Source organism: Alternaria novae-zelandiae (assembly GCF_023758075.1).
Source record: "Alternaria novae-zelandiae strain BMP 2774 chromosome Unknown scaffold_14, whole genome shotgun sequence".
Taxonomy (NCBI): Eukaryota; Fungi; Ascomycota; class Dothideomycetes; order Pleosporales; family Pleosporaceae; genus Alternaria; species Alternaria novae-zelandiae.
This window is the reverse complement of record NW_026056974.1, coordinates 690,191-710,700: the sequence shown is the minus strand read 5'-3', so window position 1 is coordinate 710,700 and position 20,510 is coordinate 690,191. Positions and strand designations below refer to the sequence as shown.

At 53.8% G+C, this 20,510-nt stretch overlaps 7 protein-coding genes across 7 annotated transcripts; 4 read left to right on the top strand and 3 right to left on the bottom strand.

Moving 5' to 3' along the window:
- Nucleotides 1-467: 467 nt before the first annotated feature.
- On the top strand, nt 468-1,430 carry J4E88_007094 (uncharacterized protein; the record flags this gene model as incomplete). Its single annotated transcript, XM_049400715.1, has 1 exon — nt 468-1,430. One exon carries the CDS (start codon nt 468-470, stop codon nt 1,428-1,430), a length of 963 nt encoding a protein of 320 aa, XP_049253663.1.
- A 654-nt stretch (nt 1,431-2,084) lies between these two features.
- J4E88_007093 (uncharacterized protein) lies at nt 2,085-4,221 on the top strand (the record flags this gene model as incomplete). The annotated part of the gene is made up of 2 exons (XM_049400714.1): nt 2,085-2,131; nt 2,193-4,221. 2 exons carry the CDS (start codon nt 2,085-2,087, stop codon nt 4,219-4,221), a joined length of 2,076 nt encoding a protein of 691 aa, XP_049253662.1.
- Nucleotides 4,222-4,646: 425 nt separating this feature from the next.
- Nucleotides 4,647-8,230, top strand: J4E88_007092 (uncharacterized protein; the record flags this gene model as incomplete). The annotated part of the gene is made up of 2 exons (XM_049400713.1): nt 4,647-5,871; nt 5,922-8,230. The coding sequence occupies 2 exons, from the start codon at nt 4,647-4,649 to the stop codon at nt 8,228-8,230; spliced, it is 3,534 nt and encodes a 1,177-aa protein (XP_049253661.1).
- Nucleotides 8,231-11,461: 3,231 nt separating this feature from the next.
- J4E88_007091 (uncharacterized protein) lies at nt 11,462-12,262 on the bottom strand (the record flags this gene model as incomplete). The annotated part of the gene is made up of 1 exon (XM_049400712.1): nt 11,462-12,262. One exon carries the CDS (start codon nt 12,260-12,262, stop codon nt 11,462-11,464), a length of 801 nt encoding a protein of 266 aa, XP_049253660.1.
- A 985-nt stretch (nt 12,263-13,247) lies between these two features.
- Nucleotides 13,248-14,021, bottom strand: UBC8 (Ubiquitin-conjugating enzyme E2 8; the record flags this gene model as incomplete). The annotated part of the gene is made up of 5 exons (XM_049400711.1): nt 13,248-13,387; nt 13,436-13,617; nt 13,673-13,787; nt 13,837-13,933; nt 14,007-14,021. The coding sequence occupies 5 exons, from the start codon at nt 14,019-14,021 to the stop codon at nt 13,248-13,250; spliced, it is 549 nt and encodes a 182-aa protein (XP_049253659.1).
- A 1,555-nt stretch (nt 14,022-15,576) lies between these two features.
- Nucleotides 15,577-16,670, top strand: J4E88_007089 (uncharacterized protein; the record flags this gene model as incomplete). The annotated part of the gene is made up of 2 exons (XM_049400710.1): nt 15,577-15,981; nt 16,038-16,670. The coding sequence occupies 2 exons, from the start codon at nt 15,577-15,579 to the stop codon at nt 16,668-16,670; spliced, it is 1,038 nt and encodes a 345-aa protein (XP_049253658.1).
- A 1,487-nt stretch (nt 16,671-18,157) lies between these two features.
- J4E88_007088 (uncharacterized protein) lies at nt 18,158-20,298 on the bottom strand (the record flags this gene model as incomplete). Its single annotated transcript, XM_049400709.1, has 2 exons — nt 18,158-19,895; nt 19,943-20,298. The coding sequence occupies 2 exons, from the start codon at nt 20,296-20,298 to the stop codon at nt 18,158-18,160; spliced, it is 2,094 nt and encodes a 697-aa protein (XP_049253657.1).
- Nucleotides 20,299-20,510: the final 212 nt, after the last annotated feature.

Here is a 20,510-nt window from a genome sequence, read left to right as displayed (position 1 = left end):
CCGGCAAACCGGGCACCGCGGGCCGTTGTTCGCCAGATGTGCAGGCGAAGATGCACCTTTCTGTTGGATCTGCATCGCCGGCATGGAAGTATATGCACCGAGAGGGCGAAAGACCCAATAATGTTCAGACGGAGCAGCTAAGCGGGCTGTAAGAGAGTCGAGGTGAAACAAGCTATGTGTTTCAGTGGTGGTGGGTGATGCGTGGATGCTGGCAGGTGTTGGTGGGGCAATGAGCTGTTGCCCCTCACCCCAGGGCTCTCGTTGCGAGCACCTCCCTTCTAGACCAAGTAGCTCCATACTGCCTGCTGCCATTAGTGTAAGCTGTCCCCAATTGATTTCCTGCCATTCCACCATCTAATTCCCAATTGCAGTTCGAGCAATCAATCATACCCGCAAACAAGCTACTTCGAGTTATACATTAGATACCCCACCATCACCTCGAGCTACAGCAACAACACATCGTCATCATGGTCGACCGTGCGAACCGTCCCTCAGCGCTGAACGCGCCTACCGCGTCCGCACCCGGCCCCCAGGTCGACATCGTCGGAGAAGGTGGCAGCCAGAAGGTCGTCGCGAGACTGCCGTCTGGCGAGAGCGTCGAGGTGCTGCTCTTCGGCGCCACTGTTACTAGCTGGAAGAGCAGCGGCGGAAAGACTGAGAACCTCTGGTTGAGCGATGCGGCTGATCTGACTGGCAAGAAGCCCGTACGCGGTGGCATTCCCGTCGTATTTCCCGTTTTCGGTCCTCCTCCCAAGGAGGGACACGCCACTTCGTCGCTTCCACAACACGGTTTCGCGCGTGGATCGCGCTGGGAATACATGGGCAAGTCGACTGCGGAGGATGCTCTCGACTCCAACTCGGTCAAGCTCGACTTTGGCCTCGACCGCCAGTCGCTCAGCGAGGAGTCGCGCAAGGCATGGCCACTGGACTTTGGCCTCGTATACAGCGTCACACTGAGCAAGGACAGCCTACAGGCCGTTCTCACCGTCCGCAACGAGGGCGAGGAGAGCTTCGAGTTCCAGTTCCTGCTCCACACCTACTTCAGGATCCAGGACGTGTCCAAAATCGCCATCACCGGCCTGTCTGGCACCGAGTACGTCGACAAGGTCCTCAATGCCTCTACCCACACCCAGAGCGACAACCAGCTCAAGATCACCGGCGAGACAGATCGCGTATACAAGGACATCAAGCAGGACACGACATCGATTACCGAAGACGGCAAGCCTCGCTTTGACGTCATTCGCGACAACGTCAAGGACACCGTGACCTGGAACCCGTGGATCGAGAAGGCCAAGGCCATGGGCGACTTCTCACCCGACGACGGCTACAAGAACATGGTCTGCGTCGAGATCGGTGCCGTGGACGGCTGGCAGAGGTTGGAGAAGGGCGAGGTCTGGGAGGGTGGCATGTTGGTCAAGAGCCACTTGTAGGAGACAGGAGCACGCCAAATTAGGAAAAAACTGAACACCCTGGAGTCTACGTTGACGTTGGGCCACCTACTTTGCAAGTTTTTGGTTTGGTGTAGTCTGCGGACCTGTTCAGGTTTTTCCTGTATGAGGCGGGAGGGGGTGAAACCGTGCATGGATGCGGTTTACTGATAGCTCTGGAGACTGCCTAGGTAGAGCACTGAAAATAATGATGAGTCTGGCCAGTCATTGTTGGTATGCACTTGCTATGAGACGGTGACAGACCCTTGCCAGCTGGGACGCCCTTGCCGTTCCACTCTCCCCACCAAAACCTGCGCGCCGTCCAAACAACACACGACACCATGACAACAGTCAGCGCTACCTGATGAACACGGTCATGCCACTTCTACAAGACAGTCGCGAGGCCGTTCGCTACCCCTTCTGCTATCCGCTGTGGGCTATCGACTAAGGTCCCTGCCTATACCGCGCCTTTGTAGCTTCCCCGCACCGCACGAGGTGGTACGACCGCACATATCACATTTTCCATATTGAAGGCAGTTACGTCAGCTCGGTTGTTTACGTGGGCGACACGCTGCAGACTGCTGTCAAAGACGGTGCGCGCCCTTCCCAAACCGACACCCATACGACAGGGCCGACAGGCGCAAGGCGCACCAAAACATGTCGCTGATTCCCTACGCCCCGGCTGAGTCGCGGGAGATTGTGCTGTAGGTTCCTATGAGGATATACCATGCGACAACAATGACAGAGAGCTAACGAACATCACAGGCGTCATGGTTCTGCTGTTGTCGTCTACGACCAGCGCTCGAAACAACTTTCCCTCCGCGATGCCTCCCACGCGACTGATATCGGCTCTACGTCATGTCCATACTGTCACCGATCCTACCGCGAACCATCACCCCATGACGAACATGACAGCGACGCGGAGGAACATACTGCGCCTGGCATACCCACCGAAAATGGCTTCGTCAATCCCGCATACTTCCAAATGCTGCGCCGGAGTCAGCCAGGATCAACAGAAGGATCGCGGCCCTCATCACCACACAAACAACTCGCGCCTGCCCCTTTGCGCATGGGTAGCTTCGACCCCCCACCAGGTTCTGAGTTTGTGGGAAGCACACCGATTCAGCCAGCTAGAAGCCAGGGTATATCTGCCAGAGCCTTCAGTCCCAACTACTTCAAGGACTTCTTCATAGAAGAGCGGGAGCTGGGCAGAGGAGGCAAGGGTGTGGTCTTGCTGGTGCAGCATATCCTGGACGGCGTGCACCTGGGCAAGTTCGCATGCAAGCGCGTGCCAGTCGGCGACGATCACGAATGGCTGGAAAAGGTCTTGATTGAAGTGCAACTCCTCCAGACCCTGTCGCACGAGAACCTGGTTTCATACCGGCATGTATGGCTGGAGGACTACCAGATATCCAGCTTTGGCCCAAGTGTACCGTGCGCGTTCATACTGCAACAGTACTGCAACGCCGGCGATCTCCACGATTATATTCTAGACTCTATGAAGACGTCTGTTACCAAGGAGCAGATGAAAGAGCGGCTTAGGAGGAGGTCCAAGGGCCAGCTGGAAGACCCAGAGGACGTGCATGGACCGCGTCGCATGCACTTTGAAGAGATCATATCTTTCTTCAAGGACATCACATCCGGCTTGAGTCACCTTCATGCCAACGGCTACATACATCGAGACCTGAAGCCTAGCAACTGCTTGCTCCATCGTACTGGCCGCAAGATCAAGGTCCTGGTCAGCGATTTCGGAGAAGTGCAATCAGCGAATACAGCGAGAAATTCGACAGGAGCAACTGGAACCATCTCATACTGCGCCCCCGAAGTGCTACGTCAAGAGCGACCTGGAGGTGCTTTTGGCAACTTCACAACCAAGTCTGACATCTTCTCGCTCGGCATGATCGTCTACTTCATGTGTTTTGCACGACTGCCATACCGAAACGCGGACGGTATCGACGAGGACAACGAGGACCTAGATCAGCTGAGGGCGGAGATCTCGACTTGGGCTGGTATCGACGACGAACAGCGGGTCCGCTCAGATTTGCCTGAAAAGCTATACAGATCGTTGAAGACGCTCCTTGCCATCAACCCCGATGAACGCCCAGGTGCAGAGGAAATCCTGAACGTCCTGAAATCACCACTGGTATTCGACGAGTACAACGCATATGCAGGCCCATCGGGTCTAGACGAGTTCAGTCCTCGCATATCGCGAGCCGACACGCCCAGTCCGTCACCCAACCAAGGCAACAAAAAGCGTACTTCGATCAACTACACACGTCCAGGTCGATCGCATCTCAGCGCAACTGTCATGGACCGCTCGCCTAGTCCGCCACGTCCGCAGCCGATGAGGAGGCAGTCATCTGAGGATGGGGCGGTGATCCTAAGGAGGAAATTAGAGTTCCCGCCGCCGCCTTCCGGAGGGAGAACGCCATCACCGCAGCGTCTCATGCTCCCTCCACCACCGCCTGCGAGTGCATCATCAAGACTGTACAGACTGTCAAGGAATCCCGCTGCCATTAGCACTACCAAAACTTTGCTGTTCTGCGCAAAGGCTTATAGTTTGCTGTCGCCTTGTCAGCCGTTTACGGCGGATCCACGCGTCCTGTACCCGTTGTTGTGCATAGCATCACTCGACTTTTTGCATGCGGGTATATCCATCAGGGGGAGACCAGTCGACTTGGGTGGGTTAGGGCGCTCTGTGATACTTCTGCTGGCACACATGATGGTTGTGGGTGTTCTGTGGAGATGGAATCGACTTTGCGCAGGTCGAAGTGTTGCATGGGATGGCATGTAGCGGATGTTTGGGGACGGAGTATGGTTGTGACAGATCTGATTTATGATACCTCTATAGCATTGACACGAAGCAACAAAATCATCATAACTGAACTTCTGAACCTCGCAGTTGGGTGCAGTGCCTTTCAATTCGAGTTGTTCCACGCGCCGCGCACGTTATGACGGGCGTCGGTGGCTGGGTGGGGCCTGGGTTCGTTAGCTTTGTTTTGGAGTAAACACGCTGACCCGCTTCGTCTTCAACACTCATCGCACTTTCCACTACAACGCGCCCCAAGACACCCCATCATACTTGGGCTGGAATTATTCTTGGAGGTAATGATATAACTTCAGTAGCCTTTACGAACTATCTTTCTCATACCCTATTCACGTGTTTACCACGCGACGCGACCTTCCACAAGCTGCCCGCCGCAGCCTCACAATTTCGACATGCAGTCGTCTCCTCCCACAAGTGACGGGAAAGCGCGCGCTATTCGAGAACTATCACGCAGCCTCAGCCACAGCCCCAGGAATATCACCTCGCCATCACCACCACCGAGTGACTCGAATCCCACTCAGCGCTCGGGCTTCGGCACCAACACGTCTCAATTCTTTGACGACCCGGACATTCTCATGTCCACACAACACAACATTGGCGAAGATACCAACACACTCCCAGCATACCCGCACATTCGGTCAACAGCCAAGAAGATGAACACTTGGGCACCGTTCCGCTCCCAGCAGATCCAGCCGGATACATCCATGGTAAACAAGGAGTTCGGCGACTTTGACCACAGCATATCAGACGAGGAGAGCATGGCCGTCGAGCAGGCGCGAGGTAACCGCAGCAACCGCGGTACTCCCAGCAAGATGAGCTCTCAGTTCAACAGCCTTTACGACATCACGCCCCCCACCAACCGGTCGCGCAAGTCATACCAGGCAGAGACTGGTAGCCTTCGACGCGACGCGGCGATCCGACGCGCCTCACGCAACGATCTCGATACTGCATCGCCGCGTCCTGCAAGCAAGCGCAACTCCCCCGCCCTATCTACAAAGGAAGACCGCAAGCGCACTTCACTTGCACAGCTGCACGCGAAGCTTTCGGAAGACGAGTCATCGTTTATGGAGCACCGACCACCAACACTGACCATGGACTCGGCCAAGAACACGCGCTGGGGTAACAGGAGCCGACAGACCTCCCTCCAAACTGACGGCAACGTCGACCAGCCGCAATCAAAAGCTACATCTCGCTCCAGGCCGACCACAGCACAGAATGCGACTGCGCAGTCTTTTATTTTGCCCGACATCCCCAACCTCACCGAGCTTGTCTCTGGCGTCTTCGACGATGGCACACCAGTCTTTTCCAAGACCGCACCCTCAAGATCACGCTTCGCTGCTCCTCCATACGGCGGTCGCCGCCCATCGCATATCCCAATCGATGGTGCGCCGATACCCGACGAAGAGAAGGCCATCTTCGCTGCCCTCCAGCAGCTACAGGAGAAGATTGCAGACATGGAGCGTGAGCGTGAGGAGAAGGACAAGAAGATAGACGAGCAGGAACTGGAGCTGATTGAGCTGAGAGCGACTACGCAAGCTCAAGAGAAGTTGCGACGAAGCGACAGCGCGCAGGACTCTGATGCTGGCGGAAAGAGCGGCTGGAAGGTTGAAAAGACGCGTAAGTTGTTGCAGAACATGAAGATGTATGACTTTACTGACAATGGCTAGGTCTTGACGCGACAGTACAAACCCTCCGAACCAAGCTTGATCGTGCCGACCGCAAATTCGCCGTACTTGAAATCGAGAAGAAACGCTTAAGCACCGAGCGCGACAACATGGCGAACCAGCTTGGTGTCGCATTCCAGACCTGCGAAGAACTCAAGACCGAGAAGAACGCTCTGAGCCACGAGAACGAGCAGCTCCGCCAGGAGATTGACAACCTTCGCGAACAACTCGAACAAGACCAGTCACACCACCGCGAGGAGACAACTCAGCTTCGTCAGCAGTTCGACCAAGCCGCGAATGCTACCCAGAGGGAGAACGCCAACCTACATGCCGAGTTGGCTCGCGTACGCGCTCAACAGGACGAGAACACCCAGCAGTTGACTCGTAGGGATATGGAACTGCGCAAGGCGCGTCAAGAGCATGCTGAGTATGCCCGTTTGAAGTCCGACCACGAGTCGCTCAAGGCTCAATTGGCAGAATTCAAGGCGAAGCGTGAAGAGGAGGCTCAGCGCTGGTCTCGACAAGAAGCTTCCTTGCGAGCTCAGGTTGGCCGACGCGACGACACCATTCGACACTTTGAGGATATGACACAGGAACGTACCAATGAAGCCATGCGTCTGGACAATGAGAACCTTCGAAACGAGCTTCGCGAATTGCAAGCCCAGCAAGATGAGGAGAACGAGGAGTGGGCCAGGAAGGAGGCAGAGTTGCAGCGAAAGATTCGCCAGCGTGAGAATGCTCGAAAGGCTAGGGACATCGAGCAGCACTTTGACGATACCACCGACCCTGTTTCGAGAACTAGGGATACCCAGCACATATTCGAAGACACTATGCAACGCAAGCCTAGCTATCGCCGCGAAGACACACGTACACGCATCAGGAACCGTGTCCAGCAGGAAGTCCGCAACAGCAAGGTCGCTGGAGTACCAAACCAAGAGAGCCCGCGGAAATCGTTCACCGGACATTCGCGATTTTCAACCCGTAGCGTGTCGGCACCTGTTCCCGCTGACAAGCACGCCCGCGCCGAGAGTGATGTGGAGTCGACGACCGATCTGTCTCTTGCGCCTCGCGCAACTCTTCGCATCTCACGAAACCCCACTCTAACGAGACAGACCACGACTGTTCAGCCTCCTGCTGACCTAAGTCTGACAGAGCTGAGCTTCTTCCCTCAAGAAGAGATTGCTAGGCTTCGACGATCTCTGGAAGAACAGCGAGCTGCGGAGCGCCATGGTGCTTCATCTGCTAGAACTGAAGAGCCAGTCCGCGAGGATACCGTTCGATCGCAGCGCCAAACTCGCGAAGACACCGTCAGGTCAGTCGCTTCTGCTAAGAGCGAACGGCGACCCTCCCTTGTGCGCAAATCGTCACTCAAGGACACCACTCAGCGCACCACCAACACTCATTTCGAAGAAGACACTGGCAACTTGTCGAACTTGGACGCCGACGCCGAAGCCACGCAAACAAAGCAGTCAGCCATTGACGCGTCCATGCTCAGCAACACCAGCCGCAGACGCCGCAGCGCTCCTACCGAAATGACATCCGCCTTCATCCTCCCCGACATCAAGCTCAGCACCACGAACCAAACCACCACCTCCCGCAAACCCATCACCAAAGACCACGACAACGACAACTGCACCGTCTGCCGCCGCGAAGGCTACACCACCGCCACCGGCCCCCTCCGCGTCCCCAAACTCGTCTCTGTATCCACGCGCACAGCCGACGAACCCGACGCCACCCTCCGCCCAGCACAATCCCCCCGCGAAGCCCTCGCCCTCGTCGTCAAAGGCCTAAAAGACGAGCGCGTCCACCTCTGGGCCGAACTCGCCGTCCAGGGCGCCCTCCTCGAGCAACACGACCCCAGCTTGGGTAAGCGCCGCCGCGACGCCCTCAACGCCTCGATCCAAGACCTGCATCGTCGTTTGGAGTGGCTCGACATGCAGATCTACCGCCTCCACGACGTGCTCGAAGGCCAAAAAGCGGATGAGCTCACCGAAGCGGAATTCGACGACCTCACACAAGAGGTTCTTGTTCAACAGTCTGAACAAGAGCAAGAACAACAGGATGGAAACACGGAGAAATCGGTGCCTGTGCCTGAGAAGAAGAAGGCGAAGAAGGTTACGATTCGCAGCTTTGTCGATGAGGATGAGGATGAGAGTGTGGAGCTGAGGCGTAGTGCGGCGCAACAGGATCATGGGGCGGAGGAGAGTGGGGATGAGACGCATGAACTTCCTTGGGAAGGGTTTGGCGAGGAGAGTATGGAGGGGGATGTTAGTTTTAATGCGCTGGAGGGGTGGAGGGCGAGTGTGCACTGAGTTGAGTTTGGGTAAGGGGGAAATTGTTTTGATGCTTCTGGATTGAGAGAACATAGGGTTGGGTGGTGCATTGGGGTGTTTTCTTTTGGATATGGGTTGATTGGGGACTTGCATTGTTATTGGGCATTGGGTATGGGCGTTTCTTCCTTCTCTGTTTTGAGCATGCGGACGGCGGTCGGATTCTTTCCTTTCCTTACCTTCTTGGTTACACCTCTTCTTCTCTTGTTGGCATTACGGCTTTTCTTGTAGACTGCTAGTCGCTCGGCATCTGGCTCGATATTCACGTTTCAGTCCTTTCGGTTTGAGACCTCGACTCACCCTCTTTGGGTTCGAGTTGGTCTCGCTAGAAGGATAGGGATATGAATTCGTGGACGTTGCTGGTGTATTAGAAGCTTCAAGAACGGGTCATAGGGTCAACAATGGATCATCCGGATTAGTCTGGACATGAAGAATTGGATACATCATTGCATACATCTTGACTGAAAACCTCTTCGTGTTGTACATTCATGACTCCGTCTTCCAATCCGCCTCGATTCAATCGTCTTTCGAGCCGACAAGATCGTATATTTGCAAACACGCATGCAGTGTATCTGCAGTCTCCTATCAGAAATCCTGAGGCGATCGACTCCTCTGTCGCCAGCTAGACAGACCCCTTAGCATATTACCCTCAAACGCACCAGTAGCTTGCCATATACTCAGTCCCGCGTTTCTAGTTTGCTCTTCTGTCGGGTCTTCCTCTTCAGAAGTTACATCCTGTGAGGCGTCTTCAGCCTCCTCAGGTATGACCGGATCGATGAAGGTTCTTGTGTTGGCATCCTCCGCAGTATTGACATCTCGTTCGACTGGAGCGCGTCTATGTGGCATTGGACTTTGACTGCTTAGCCGTGTTCGATTTGGCTGTGGACAAGAAGACGCCCGTCCTCTTCTTATCTTTCTTTCAGGTCTCGGGGGAGGTGGAGGTACGATAGGTGGAACAACCAGACTTGTTTGCGACGCTGCCTCTGTGGGGGTAGGTGGAATTGAGATGATGTGAGCTCCAACATCTTTGTGCATTTCTTTCCATCTGCGACATTGTTCCAGTACCATGTCTATTACTTCCTCATACTCTTTTATGCGTGGGTCTTCTTCTGCAGGTTCAGGCGACGTGGGAGGGGATTCTGGTGCTGACGCCTGATGGTGCGAAGACTGTGTAGACTGCGTAGGCGTGGTAGCAGTTGACTGGAACGTGATTGACGAATTACTCCGGTCCGAGCGACGAGCTCTTCGGTCTATCCTCTCTTGATCAACGACATCATTGCTGTATTGGGTGACCGAGTATCGAAATTGTCGTAGTGGTTTCGTTTGCGGGATGAATTCTGGATCTTTAATGTTCTTTTCATGCGCTGTAGCTTCCTGGATTGCTTCGTTTAAGTCTGCTTTGATTTTGCTTCGCTGTTTGCGGCGTTTGCGACTAAGTGTGTCAGTGAATTCTTCGTTAGTGGGATCATGCGACCTACATCTTCTCTTGAGTTATTGCAATGCGCTTCTCTACCGTCATATTGAATCCGACCTCGATGCGTCGTCTTTCGGTCTCGGTCAAAGATAGTATCGACTTGAGATAAGCCAGTTCTCTGTTTAGCTTCTCGATGAAGCGGATATTTGTGAAGCAAACCATGCTCTGTCTTGCCACGACGAGGGAAGCACAAAGGTATCTTAGCGTACCCTTACTCCTGAGCCATACGACATGAGCAGTCACAACTTCGACGATGTTATAATTATCTCGAGGGTCCCTGGCGACTGGCTGCACCTTGCCAAGTAAAGTTTCGAAGCCTTGTATGGTCTTTATGGTCCAAGATGTCAATTGTAGCTTCAACTTCGTGGTGTGTTCCGAAATCGATGGATCTTCATCGCACATATCCAAAAAGTCGTCGCATGTTCCTGCGAAGAGATCCATCTCATCCTGAACATGAGTAAGGTCGTCCTTAGCGTACCAAACGTCCTGGACTGTCTCCTTGAGCTTCCTGACTGTCGCGAGTAGTACAGTTGATAAGCCGAAGATTCCAATAGTGAGACTTGCTGGATCCATACTGTATTGAAAGATATAGGCGGTATGTCGTTTTCAAATTTTCTGTAAATGTATATGTTTGAGCGCAACGAAAAGAAAGGCTTAGGTATGTTAAGTTGACCAGGAGCTGCAGAAAGAGAGAGAAACCGACAGAACCACTCCGCAAGTGCATGTTGACCGGTGAACTGATGGCTTTATTGAGCATGCACGACTCTACCAACCAGCGGTTAATGGCAGTCACCATCTTGGACATCTGCATGCAGGGCAGGCGGGGTAATGACCCTGCCTCTCTGCCTGCGCACTGAGGCACACTCACCACACCGGGTATAACAGTGGTTGTTGCATCTGATAGGCGTTATTGCCTATCGAAGGACGTGTGGGGGTACGGCATGGAGGTGTTGGGCGTGGTTCATCCGCCGAATCGTGAATTGAGTGCACGGCACAGCCGTGGTGATAGGAGCGACGCTTGAGCCTTGCTGTCGGCCTTGCATCTCTTGGGGAATACTGTGTACCGATGTTTTGAGATGAGTGAAGGAGGTAGGAAAGAGGAAGGCGGAAGTCGCAAGGTCAATGTCTGGATTCGTGCCTTGGCAACTCGCGCGAGGAAGGCGCTCTCACGACAACACATCCATGAAGAAAATTGAGATTCACGTCTCGATTGATACTGCTCAGAGCCCTCGGCCCAAGCAGATCGCTACACAAGGTAGCCTACGTATGACCGAACCTCTCATATCCGAACCTAGGAAATCCACCAGTGCTCCTCCAGTAAAAGGCAAAGGGTATCATCCATCTCAGTCCTCCATCCATGACGCCGTCATAAAAGTCGTAAGGGATCCAAGCACGAAACCCAGATCCAGACCCGTAATCCGTCATCAACATCCCCATGTCCGTCCGTTTGACCGAAGAGAAGCGCAACTCACAAGCAACAGAACTGATCCATATCCCACCATTGTCATAACCAGCACATACAACCGACTCCCGCTCACCTCCCAGAATAGAACTGAAAAAAGCGAAGAAAAGCGCATGCGTAGAAAAATGACTGGCAGAACACTGAAGAAAGACATGCAAGGAAGAAAAACTTACTGTGGATCGATCGCGTCGCATCTCGGAAACCAGCGAACAACGATCCAGCACACAGCTCTTGTCTAGATGAGACTCCCGTCATTCTTTCCCCTTGGATTAGCTCTTCACAGGTACCTCTGCTCCCTGTCGCCGCGCATCCTGAGGATGGGGCGCTCTGAGACAGGCTTCTGGCGAGGTTTGTAGATCTTTCGACCAGTGACGACAGCGATCGCGTTCGGGTTTGAGAGCTTGCGCTTGGCGGCATCGTCGTCAGCGCTGTCGACGGCCCACTTGTTCGAGCGCTTCCTGGAACTATCTCGCTTGGGGACCGTGATGTTGGAGTCGGGAGGACTGGGTAGAATATACTGCTCTTCGACCGTTTTGCCCTTGCCCTTAGGGCGATTGAACATGCGGATCGGGCTTGCAGACATGGTCATGGCAGCGGGAGGCTCGTGGCCAAGAGGCGTCATTGGAGCAGGCGGGCGCTGGTTCTCGGGAAGGAGGCGCCTCAAGCGCGAGCCACTGAACGAGGGAGACGGACCAGTGGGGCTGGACTTGGTCATGCGACGGTTGGTGGGCGTAGTGAGCGCGTTGTCGTCAGGCTCAGGGCTGACCTCGTTGCGGACGGCACCGGTACTGGTGTTAGCAGCTAGTAGCAGTAGACCACAGGATGCGTTTGGGTTACCATGATAGTTGAGACCACGATCATTCTGCGGGCGAGGTACAGTAGGGAGACCAGTGCCCGGAGCCGAATTGCGTCGGCTGCTGTCAGCATGACGGCCATTCCGACCAAGATACCCAGTGGAGCGCCTGGAGTTAGTTGGAGCCCCGATGTTGGTGAAACCAGTACCGGCGTTGCCGTTGAGTGCCGGACGTTCCCTAGCACGCTTGTCGTGGCGACTGGCTGCCTCGTTGTGAGACACCATCTTGACCTTGCCTATCGCTCTATCAGTTCAGCTTCCAAACCACGAAGATCCCGGGTATGCAAGGGGAACTCCGTACTCTGACCTGGTATATAGCTGCTGTTGCCAGTAAATGTGTTGTGCGCTGTGAAAAATTGTCGTTCGCGTCGAGGTGTTGTTGTGATGGCTCGATTGGGTGTTTATATACAAACGGACGCGGACGCGCTCGGGCCGGGCGACGAGAACTTTGCACCCCCGCATGGCGAAAAGTGTTTCGAGGTGAAGAAGACGAGGAGCGGGGAAGAAAGCGGTAGGGCTTGATGGGGACGTGATTCGCCTTCACTGTGAGGAGCGTCGGTTGGCTGGTAGCGTGGAGCGGTAAGGAGACGGTGGATACAGAGATGGTATATACATTTCCTGAGATATGGTAGGAAGGAAGAGTAATGGCCAATAAAGAGTAACAGTAGGTCGTGGCAATATATAGGAATTGGCCCATATGTAGACCGCCGTTCATGTGACAGGCAAGGCTGGTGAGTGCGATACTAAAGGCATGTGATGTGCGCGAAACGACGGAAGCAGTAGCAAATGAGTAGGGTGGGTGACTCAAAGAGTCCTGAGACAAAAGGACACGGAATAAGAAGTGAGATTAGAGTTGAGAAAGGCGAGTGATGAGGGGAAAAGTTAAGTGGAATAGCATACAGTACCTCTAACATCGGCCTTAACTTATAAGATCGAAGAGGTCATCCGACCAATCCTACACAAGAGTGACGAAGGAAATGATCCTAGTCACATGCCTACTATATAATTCAAAAGCAAGACACAAACGCCAACAGAGAGATCCAATCCCAGAACCAAACCGTAAAGCAGCCACATGCCAGGGGAATATGCAGCAATGTAGCCTTTATATGCGCCAGATCAGCGCCGTGAACGTCCAGCCATGGAAGTAGAGCGAAGAAGAAAGGTCGTGGACAATACAAAGGAGACTGATAGCACCCGAAGAAGGGTTGCCTCAGATGTCTTCCATATTGCCCGCCGCTTCATCTTCATCGCCTGACTCGTAGCTGCCGACAGAGCTCATCTCGTCGTCATCGCCATCGTCTTTGTCGGAGTCTTCGGCAGTGTCCTTGTTGGCGTACTTCTGGACGTATTCTAGATGTACATTAGCCTGGCTCACACGACTCACCCTTGTATACATACCCTTCACCTTGGCCTCGTAGCTCTTAGGTTCGCGCATAAGGAGGGCTGCGGCCTCGCCGTTCAGAGGATCGGTTGGGTTTGGGTATCGCAGGAGCTGAGGAAGGAAGACCTCGAAGATGTTGATCATGTCGTACATTGGTGACCATGTCTGGTTAATGACGTCGAGGCAGACGGAGCCAGAACTGTACAAGTAAGCGGGTATTCATCAATGTAGCCAAACAGAGGTATAGTTCGTACAGTTCGTCGATATTGGGGTGGAATATCCTGTTCACGAAGCCAATGCTAGGGCTCTTATACGGATACTGATCGGGCAACTCGACATGGATCTTCCAAAGTCCACCCTCGAATGGCGCTGTCCTTCATTAGCACATGATGATGCGCATGGCGCGTGCGCAACTTACTTTCTACTGGGCCCTTAAACCTAACGTAGAACTCCTGCCTGTGGTGTGTCAGCGTCGTTTCGGCGAATGCGGATTCGGATGGTAGGAAGGACTGACACTACGGGATGTTAGCTGTGTATCCGATAGGAATGGGTGTTATGTTACTCACTATTGTCGTTGACCAGAGTCACCTCGTAGTCGCTCATGAGCCTGCCTTGTATCAGCTATCAGGGTTCGCCATGTGGTTGCCAGGCGCGTGGCGCAAAGGAAGCGGTATGTTGGTCGACATACATCCTGTTCGCATGTTAGCATTCTGTCTTACAGCCGGAACCATGCGCAACATACTTCATGACCTGTATAGTTGGAAAGAGGCCTCGGTTAGCTCTTGTCCTTTGCTCAGCAACCACCGGGGTGAAGGTCTCCACATACATCCGTCTCAATACGTCTTTTTGGCGAACTCATTTTGGCGTTCCTGATATCGCGACCTGTAAAGGATGCTGCTCTTCCCTAGTCTTCCGCTTGTCTTCAAGTTGTATACGGCAGTGCGCAGCTCGCAGTGAGAGCTCTCGTGAGGTAGGCGGCGGGGCTATCGATAGCGGATGAGGGGCGCGTTCGTTGGCAAGTGGTGTGTGCTTTGTTGGCAGATTGTGGTTGTTTGAACCCTGGTAAGGATGTCGATCGGTGAATGTGTGTTGTTGTCGCGTCTTTGGGGTCGGACGTGTCAAAGGGCAGGAACAGTGAGGCGGGAATGATGGTCGCGGTAGTCGCGATCACGAGCTCGATACCGGCATGTCACGCTTGCGCACGTCTCGCCGGGCAAGTCATCGCCGAGACCACGGCGCGACTGCGTATCTCTGCCTCATGCATTCATAACAGCACCGCTCTCCAGTCATCATGAATACCTACTTCTACTATCACTGACTCTACCCAGGTGCTTACATGTCGATCGCAAGTGCAGATAGGATGACTCCAAAGGCTACGTCATCGTGAGCCACACAAAGCCATCCATGGATAACTAGCACTTGAATCTACAAAGTACAACGAAACGCCCTGAAATGATCTACGGTGATGCACAAGAACAGCAGAAAGACTGAGATACACTCGCCGTGTATGAAGCGGGACGTTTCTGACCAAAAACAGACTGGGTGGTTCCCGACGGCTACCGCTTCCCTAATCTGACTTGACACTTCAGCGTAGATGGAACGAAGAAATCTTCAGATCCGTCTATATCAACCAAAAGTTGTTCGAAGCTTATGCCGACCGCACAGCTGAAGATAGTATAAGTTCAATGCATACCGAGACTGAGGGTGCTGGGACCGACATCCAATCACTGAGGAGCAATGCCGCAGCTTCCCCGAGATCCTCGCCTGAGGCCTTCACCGCCGGTCCGAACGACGCCCTCTGCAATTCGAAGCACAACGCTGAATTCAGAGAGAAACAAAGGCAGATGGGACGGACACGCTACAATACACATAGTCATAATCAAAAGGCGGGGTGTACCAAGTAATGAACTCGCCGAAGCAATCAGGGCACTTCCAGACCCCTGGCGTCTGGGCGCAGGCTGACCCTCGGTTCTTCCAAAACTCCAAGGTTAGGTATACAATCTTCAGCGCAGCTCTCTGCACATGTTGCTTAAAAGCAACACCCATCCCGCCCTAGGACCATGGCTTACGAACAAACCTCCACACCCTCCTCAGGGGCTCTGACAAATTTTCTGCCGCCCAAAATACCCACCACCACCACACCCGCGACACTGCCGCCATGTCGCGTGCCCTCATGAATGTGCTGCGAACGTCTTCGCGACATATCCAGACAACACCACGTGCATACTCGCCGTCGTCGCCGATATCTCGAGCCATACTGCCTTCCGCGCAAATCCGATGGAGTTCACATTCTCCACTGGGCTCTGCGCCAGCAAATGCGCGTAAACCCGTCACTCTGAACACGCTGCAGAGTCTATACCGCAAGAACGAGCCCATCACCATGATAACCGCGCACGACTTTCCCAGCGCACACGTCGCCGACCACGCAGGCATGGACATGATACTCGTCGGAGACAGTCTGGCCATGGTAGCACTAGGCATGGAAGACACGAGCGAAGTGCTGATGGAAGAGATGCTACTGCACTGCAAGTCCGTTGCGCGCGCAACAAAAGGCGCATTCACAGTACGTTCCCAGTCCCTCATACAAAACTCGTCAGCCCTACTAACAAACTCCCTCAGGTCGGCGACCTCCCCATGGGAACCTACGAAATCTCCCCAGCCCAAGCCCTCGAATCCGCTATCCGCATGATCAAAATCGGCCGCGTCAAGTCTGTCAAACTGGAAGGCGGCAAGGAGATGGCTCCTACAATAGCCAAGATAACTTCTGCTGGCATCCCCGTCCTCGCACACATCGGTCTTACACCTCAGCGCCAAAACGCTCTAGGAGGTTTCCGCGTCCAAGGCAAATCTACATACTCCGCCTTGAAACTCCTCGAAGACGCACTCGCCGTTCAGGAAGCCGGTGCCTTTGCAGTAGTCCTCGAGGCCGTGCCCGCTGAAGTCGCTGCTGTGGTTACCAGAGAACTGCGTATTCCTACTATTGGCATTGGAGCAGGGAATGGCTGTTCAGGCCAGGTTCTCGTACAGGTTGATATGTTAGGGAACTTCCCACCTGGACGGTTCTTGCCCAAGTTTGTCAAGCAGTATGGGAATGTGTGGGAGGAGGCGCATCGGGCGATATCACAGTACAGGAATGAGGTCAAGAGTAGGGAGTACCCGGCAACGGAACATACGTATCCTATGGATAAGAAGGCGTTTGAGGAGTTTAGAACGGTGGTTGATGAGGAGAAGGAGAAGTCGGATTTGATGTGACGGAGTGTTGATAGTGCGATTCCTGGTCTTGTTGGTGGTTGTTTTCCCTTCTTTGGAGTTATATAAGAGACGAAGCGTTGTTCTGCATATTGTGGAGGTTATACGTATTGTGCCCGACATTGAACTATGCGTACATCAGGATACTTCTACTTACTCACGAGCATTACCATATTGACAAGTACACGGAAAGACACAAACGTTGAACACTCCATCACAAACCAGCGAGCTGTCTACCTTCACACACAGTGAGTGAAACACTCGCCTCTACATCCCATCCCATATACAATGCAGAAAAAAAAAACTCCTCCCCCAACCTCCTAATACCTTACTGTCCCATCCCAAAAAGATCAACCATCCCCCATCTCGAACCGAACCTAGGCTTTCTTTCCCTGCTCGCTCGCTTGCTACCAGCAAACAGCGGTACAAACACAGCCAAAAACTTATAACAAAAAAACGACAGCAACACACATGACAGATTTCAATCACAAACACAATGCGCGGAAGGTCTGCATAAAGCGTGTGGCCGCACAGGTGGAGTAATCTTAGTGGTTATCACACCTTTGTGGGCACACGCCATGTACATGCCTGTCGCACATTGTGCTTGGATTCTGTATGGCCATGCGCGGTGCAATCGTTCGGTGTTTTCTATGTCATCTAATAAATCAACCTGTAGTAAAAACTTCATGAACGGTGTCCCACTGGCCAATGCACAGGAAACTAGTGGGGGGAGGAAGCACGAAATTCTGTTAGCTCATAGCTTGGATTCTCGGGGTCTGTCGTGGTGTGTGGACAGTTTTACGGGCCGACTTTGCAGTGCAGAGCATCTTGCATTGCTGACGCGTTTAAGTGTTGTGACTACAATAGAGACTGAGAGGATGGAGGATGTTTGGGTGATTGACCGAAGAAGATGTTGCATATGTAGCTTTGGATTCGAAAAACCAAAGGCATAGTCCTTCCGATCTTCAACGTAGTAGTTACTACTACCTCCATCATATACCCAGCATGCCTTTAAAAAGAAACACCATCAACAACATACACAGATCACCTCCATCACATATCCATCAACCCAAAACACTCTCTTCTCAGATAACTAAAACTTTTCCTTCAACCTAAACCAACTAACTACAACTAGCTTTACATCAACAACCCAACTCCAGAAGTATGAATGGAGATTGTTTATACGTTTCGTTACCAACCATAACCAAAAAGATCGCTGCGGCGACAACAACAACAACATGCGCTGCTGCTTTTTGGAGCGGGACATGATCCTGTAAACGCCGCCCAATGCAACCAGTAGTGTATCGATACAACGACATGTCTCCGTCATCATCCCTCGTTTCCAAGCTTGCTGTGGGGGGTATACAGGTATATAGTACAAGAAAGAGAAGGAAAAAAGGCGTGACGGAAGGTGTGACAGACTTACATCTCGACGACGTAGCGGGGAGGAAGAAAGGAGCGGGAGTTCCTTTCAACAGCTGGGTAGCTGTTTAGAACTCGCGGGCCTCTCTCCTTGGTCGGTCACCACCGAAGCCACCGCCTCCACGCCTGTCACCACCACCGAAGCCTCCACCTCCTCTCCTGTCACCACCTCCTCCTCTGCGGTCACCGCCGAAACCGCCACCGCCTCTCCTGTCACCACCAAAGCCTCCGCTCCGGCCTTCACGGTCACCACCAAAGCCTCCAGGTCGACCACCTCGGTCACCACCAAAGCCTCCGCTCCGGCCTTCACGGTCACCTCCGAAACCTCCACTGCGGCCGCCGCGGTCACCGCCAAAGCCTCCGCTTCGACCACCAAAGCCACCGCCGCCGCCACGTCCTCCACCAAAGCCTCCACGGCCACCGCCGCCACGTCCGCGGCCTCCGGAGAAGAGGCTAGCAGGTGGTGGGGGTGGGGATGGCATGCCCCAGCCAAACTCGGCCAGACGGTTCGCACCTTCTAGCAGACCCTGCTTGTCACCGTACCACTGGTAGCTTCCGAACAGACCACGGAATGCGGCGTCGAGTTGGTCGGGGTAGACCTTCTTGTGTGCCTCGACGGTATCAGAGAGAATCTTTGCGACGTTCTCAGGGAGCTCGGCCGGTTCGCTCATATCAACGGTGGCAGTCTCGAGCATATCAGTGGCGTCGACAAGAGGCAGGTCGCGGAGACGACGGCGGACTTCTTGCTTCTCAAAGGGAGAGATGAGCAACCAGCCCTCACCCTCCTTGCCAGCACGTCCAGTACGACCGAGACGATGAATGTAGGAGTCGCGCTCACGGGGAAGACCAATCTGGATAACGTGGGTGACTTCAGGGAAGTCCATTCCACGGGCTGTTACATCCGAGGAGAAGAGAATGCCGGACTTTGCGAGACGGAAATCATCTGCAGCCCTTGAACGTTGCTGTTGAGTGAGCTTGGCGTGGATCTCGTAGCATCTGGTGCCAGAAAGAGGGGTGTTGCGCTTGAAGCCGCCGTTGAGCTTGTAGAAGACTGATGCTGCGAGAGTTACCTCAGCGGTGCTGTTGAAGTAGACGATAGCCTTGAAGGGTCGGGTTTCACCAGCCTGTGCCTTTTGTTGTGACTGGAGGATCAGATCGTAAAGTGTGGGCATGACGTTCTCGAAACCGTTCAAATGAACGAGTCTTTGCGGGATACGCTGGTGTGTTGGCTCCTCGTTCTCATCGACGCACTTGGCGAAGTGGAAGCCGGGGCGCATGATCTGGCGAACTAGGTTGACGACATCGCGGGGAATAGTAGCGGAGAACATGAGGTTCTGGCGTTCGACCTCGGCTGGGTCGGGAAGGAAGTTCTTGATCTCTTCAATCTCCTTCTGGAAACCGTCGTCCATGAGGCGATCCGCCTCGTCCATGACCAATGCTCTGAGCTTTGGTGCCTTGATACCGGAGTAAGGGTCTGAGAGGATGTCCATCAGTCGTCCGGGAGTAGCAATCATGAGATGGCACCCCTCGCGCTGAGTCTTTTGAAGCATAGCCCTCTTCTGCGTGCCTCCGACAGCAACCTGCACGATGATGCCCGTGCCGGCGACCACTTTCTTCGCCTCGACAGCGATCTGCTCTGCCAGTTCACGGGTTGGCGAAATGACAATGCCGCGGATATCGTCTGGTCTGGCGCGCTTGTATCCTCTGACCTTCTCGCCGAGCTGGGGGTCGTTCGCGATAATTCGTTGGATGATAGGGATGAGGAAACCGAGTGTTTTACCGGTACCGGTCTTTGCTTGTGCGATGCTGCCGGATGTTAGCGAATTGAAGTTACAATCGAAGGGAGATCTTACATGTCAACCCCGCTCAGCGCCTCGTTGATGGTCCTGGACTGCACGTCCGTCATGGTCGTGAGCTTCATTTGCCTCGTGATAGTGTTGATTAGGTTGGGGTGAACAAGGCCGCGTGTGGCCAGGTCCTGGAACTCTGTGACGGGACCATCTTCCTCAATGCTCTGCTGAGCCTCCTGTTGCCACTTTGCGGCGCTGTTGTGGAAACCAGCGAACGAGGCGTTTCCGAGGCGCGCTGACTGTAATGGTATTCTTAAGGCGCTCGAGGTATTAGGGAAGGGTGTGCGGAGGGTCCTGGTGGAGATTGAGGCAAGATTCCTCGCGAGGGTCGCGGGACATCTTCTCACTGCGCCGAACATGATGTGCGGGTAATGGTACACACTCGTTCGTAACAGAGAGTATATTGAACGATTAGAATGAGCAACTAGAGTACTCTGCGTGTGCGCCTGAAGGAAGACGGCGAATGGGGAGAAAGGAATGGCGTGTACTCGTTAGAATGTTACCGCTAGAAACTTTGCCATTGCACTTTTCCAAGGGACGTGCGTCGACAACGCGCTAGGAAGTCCGCCCG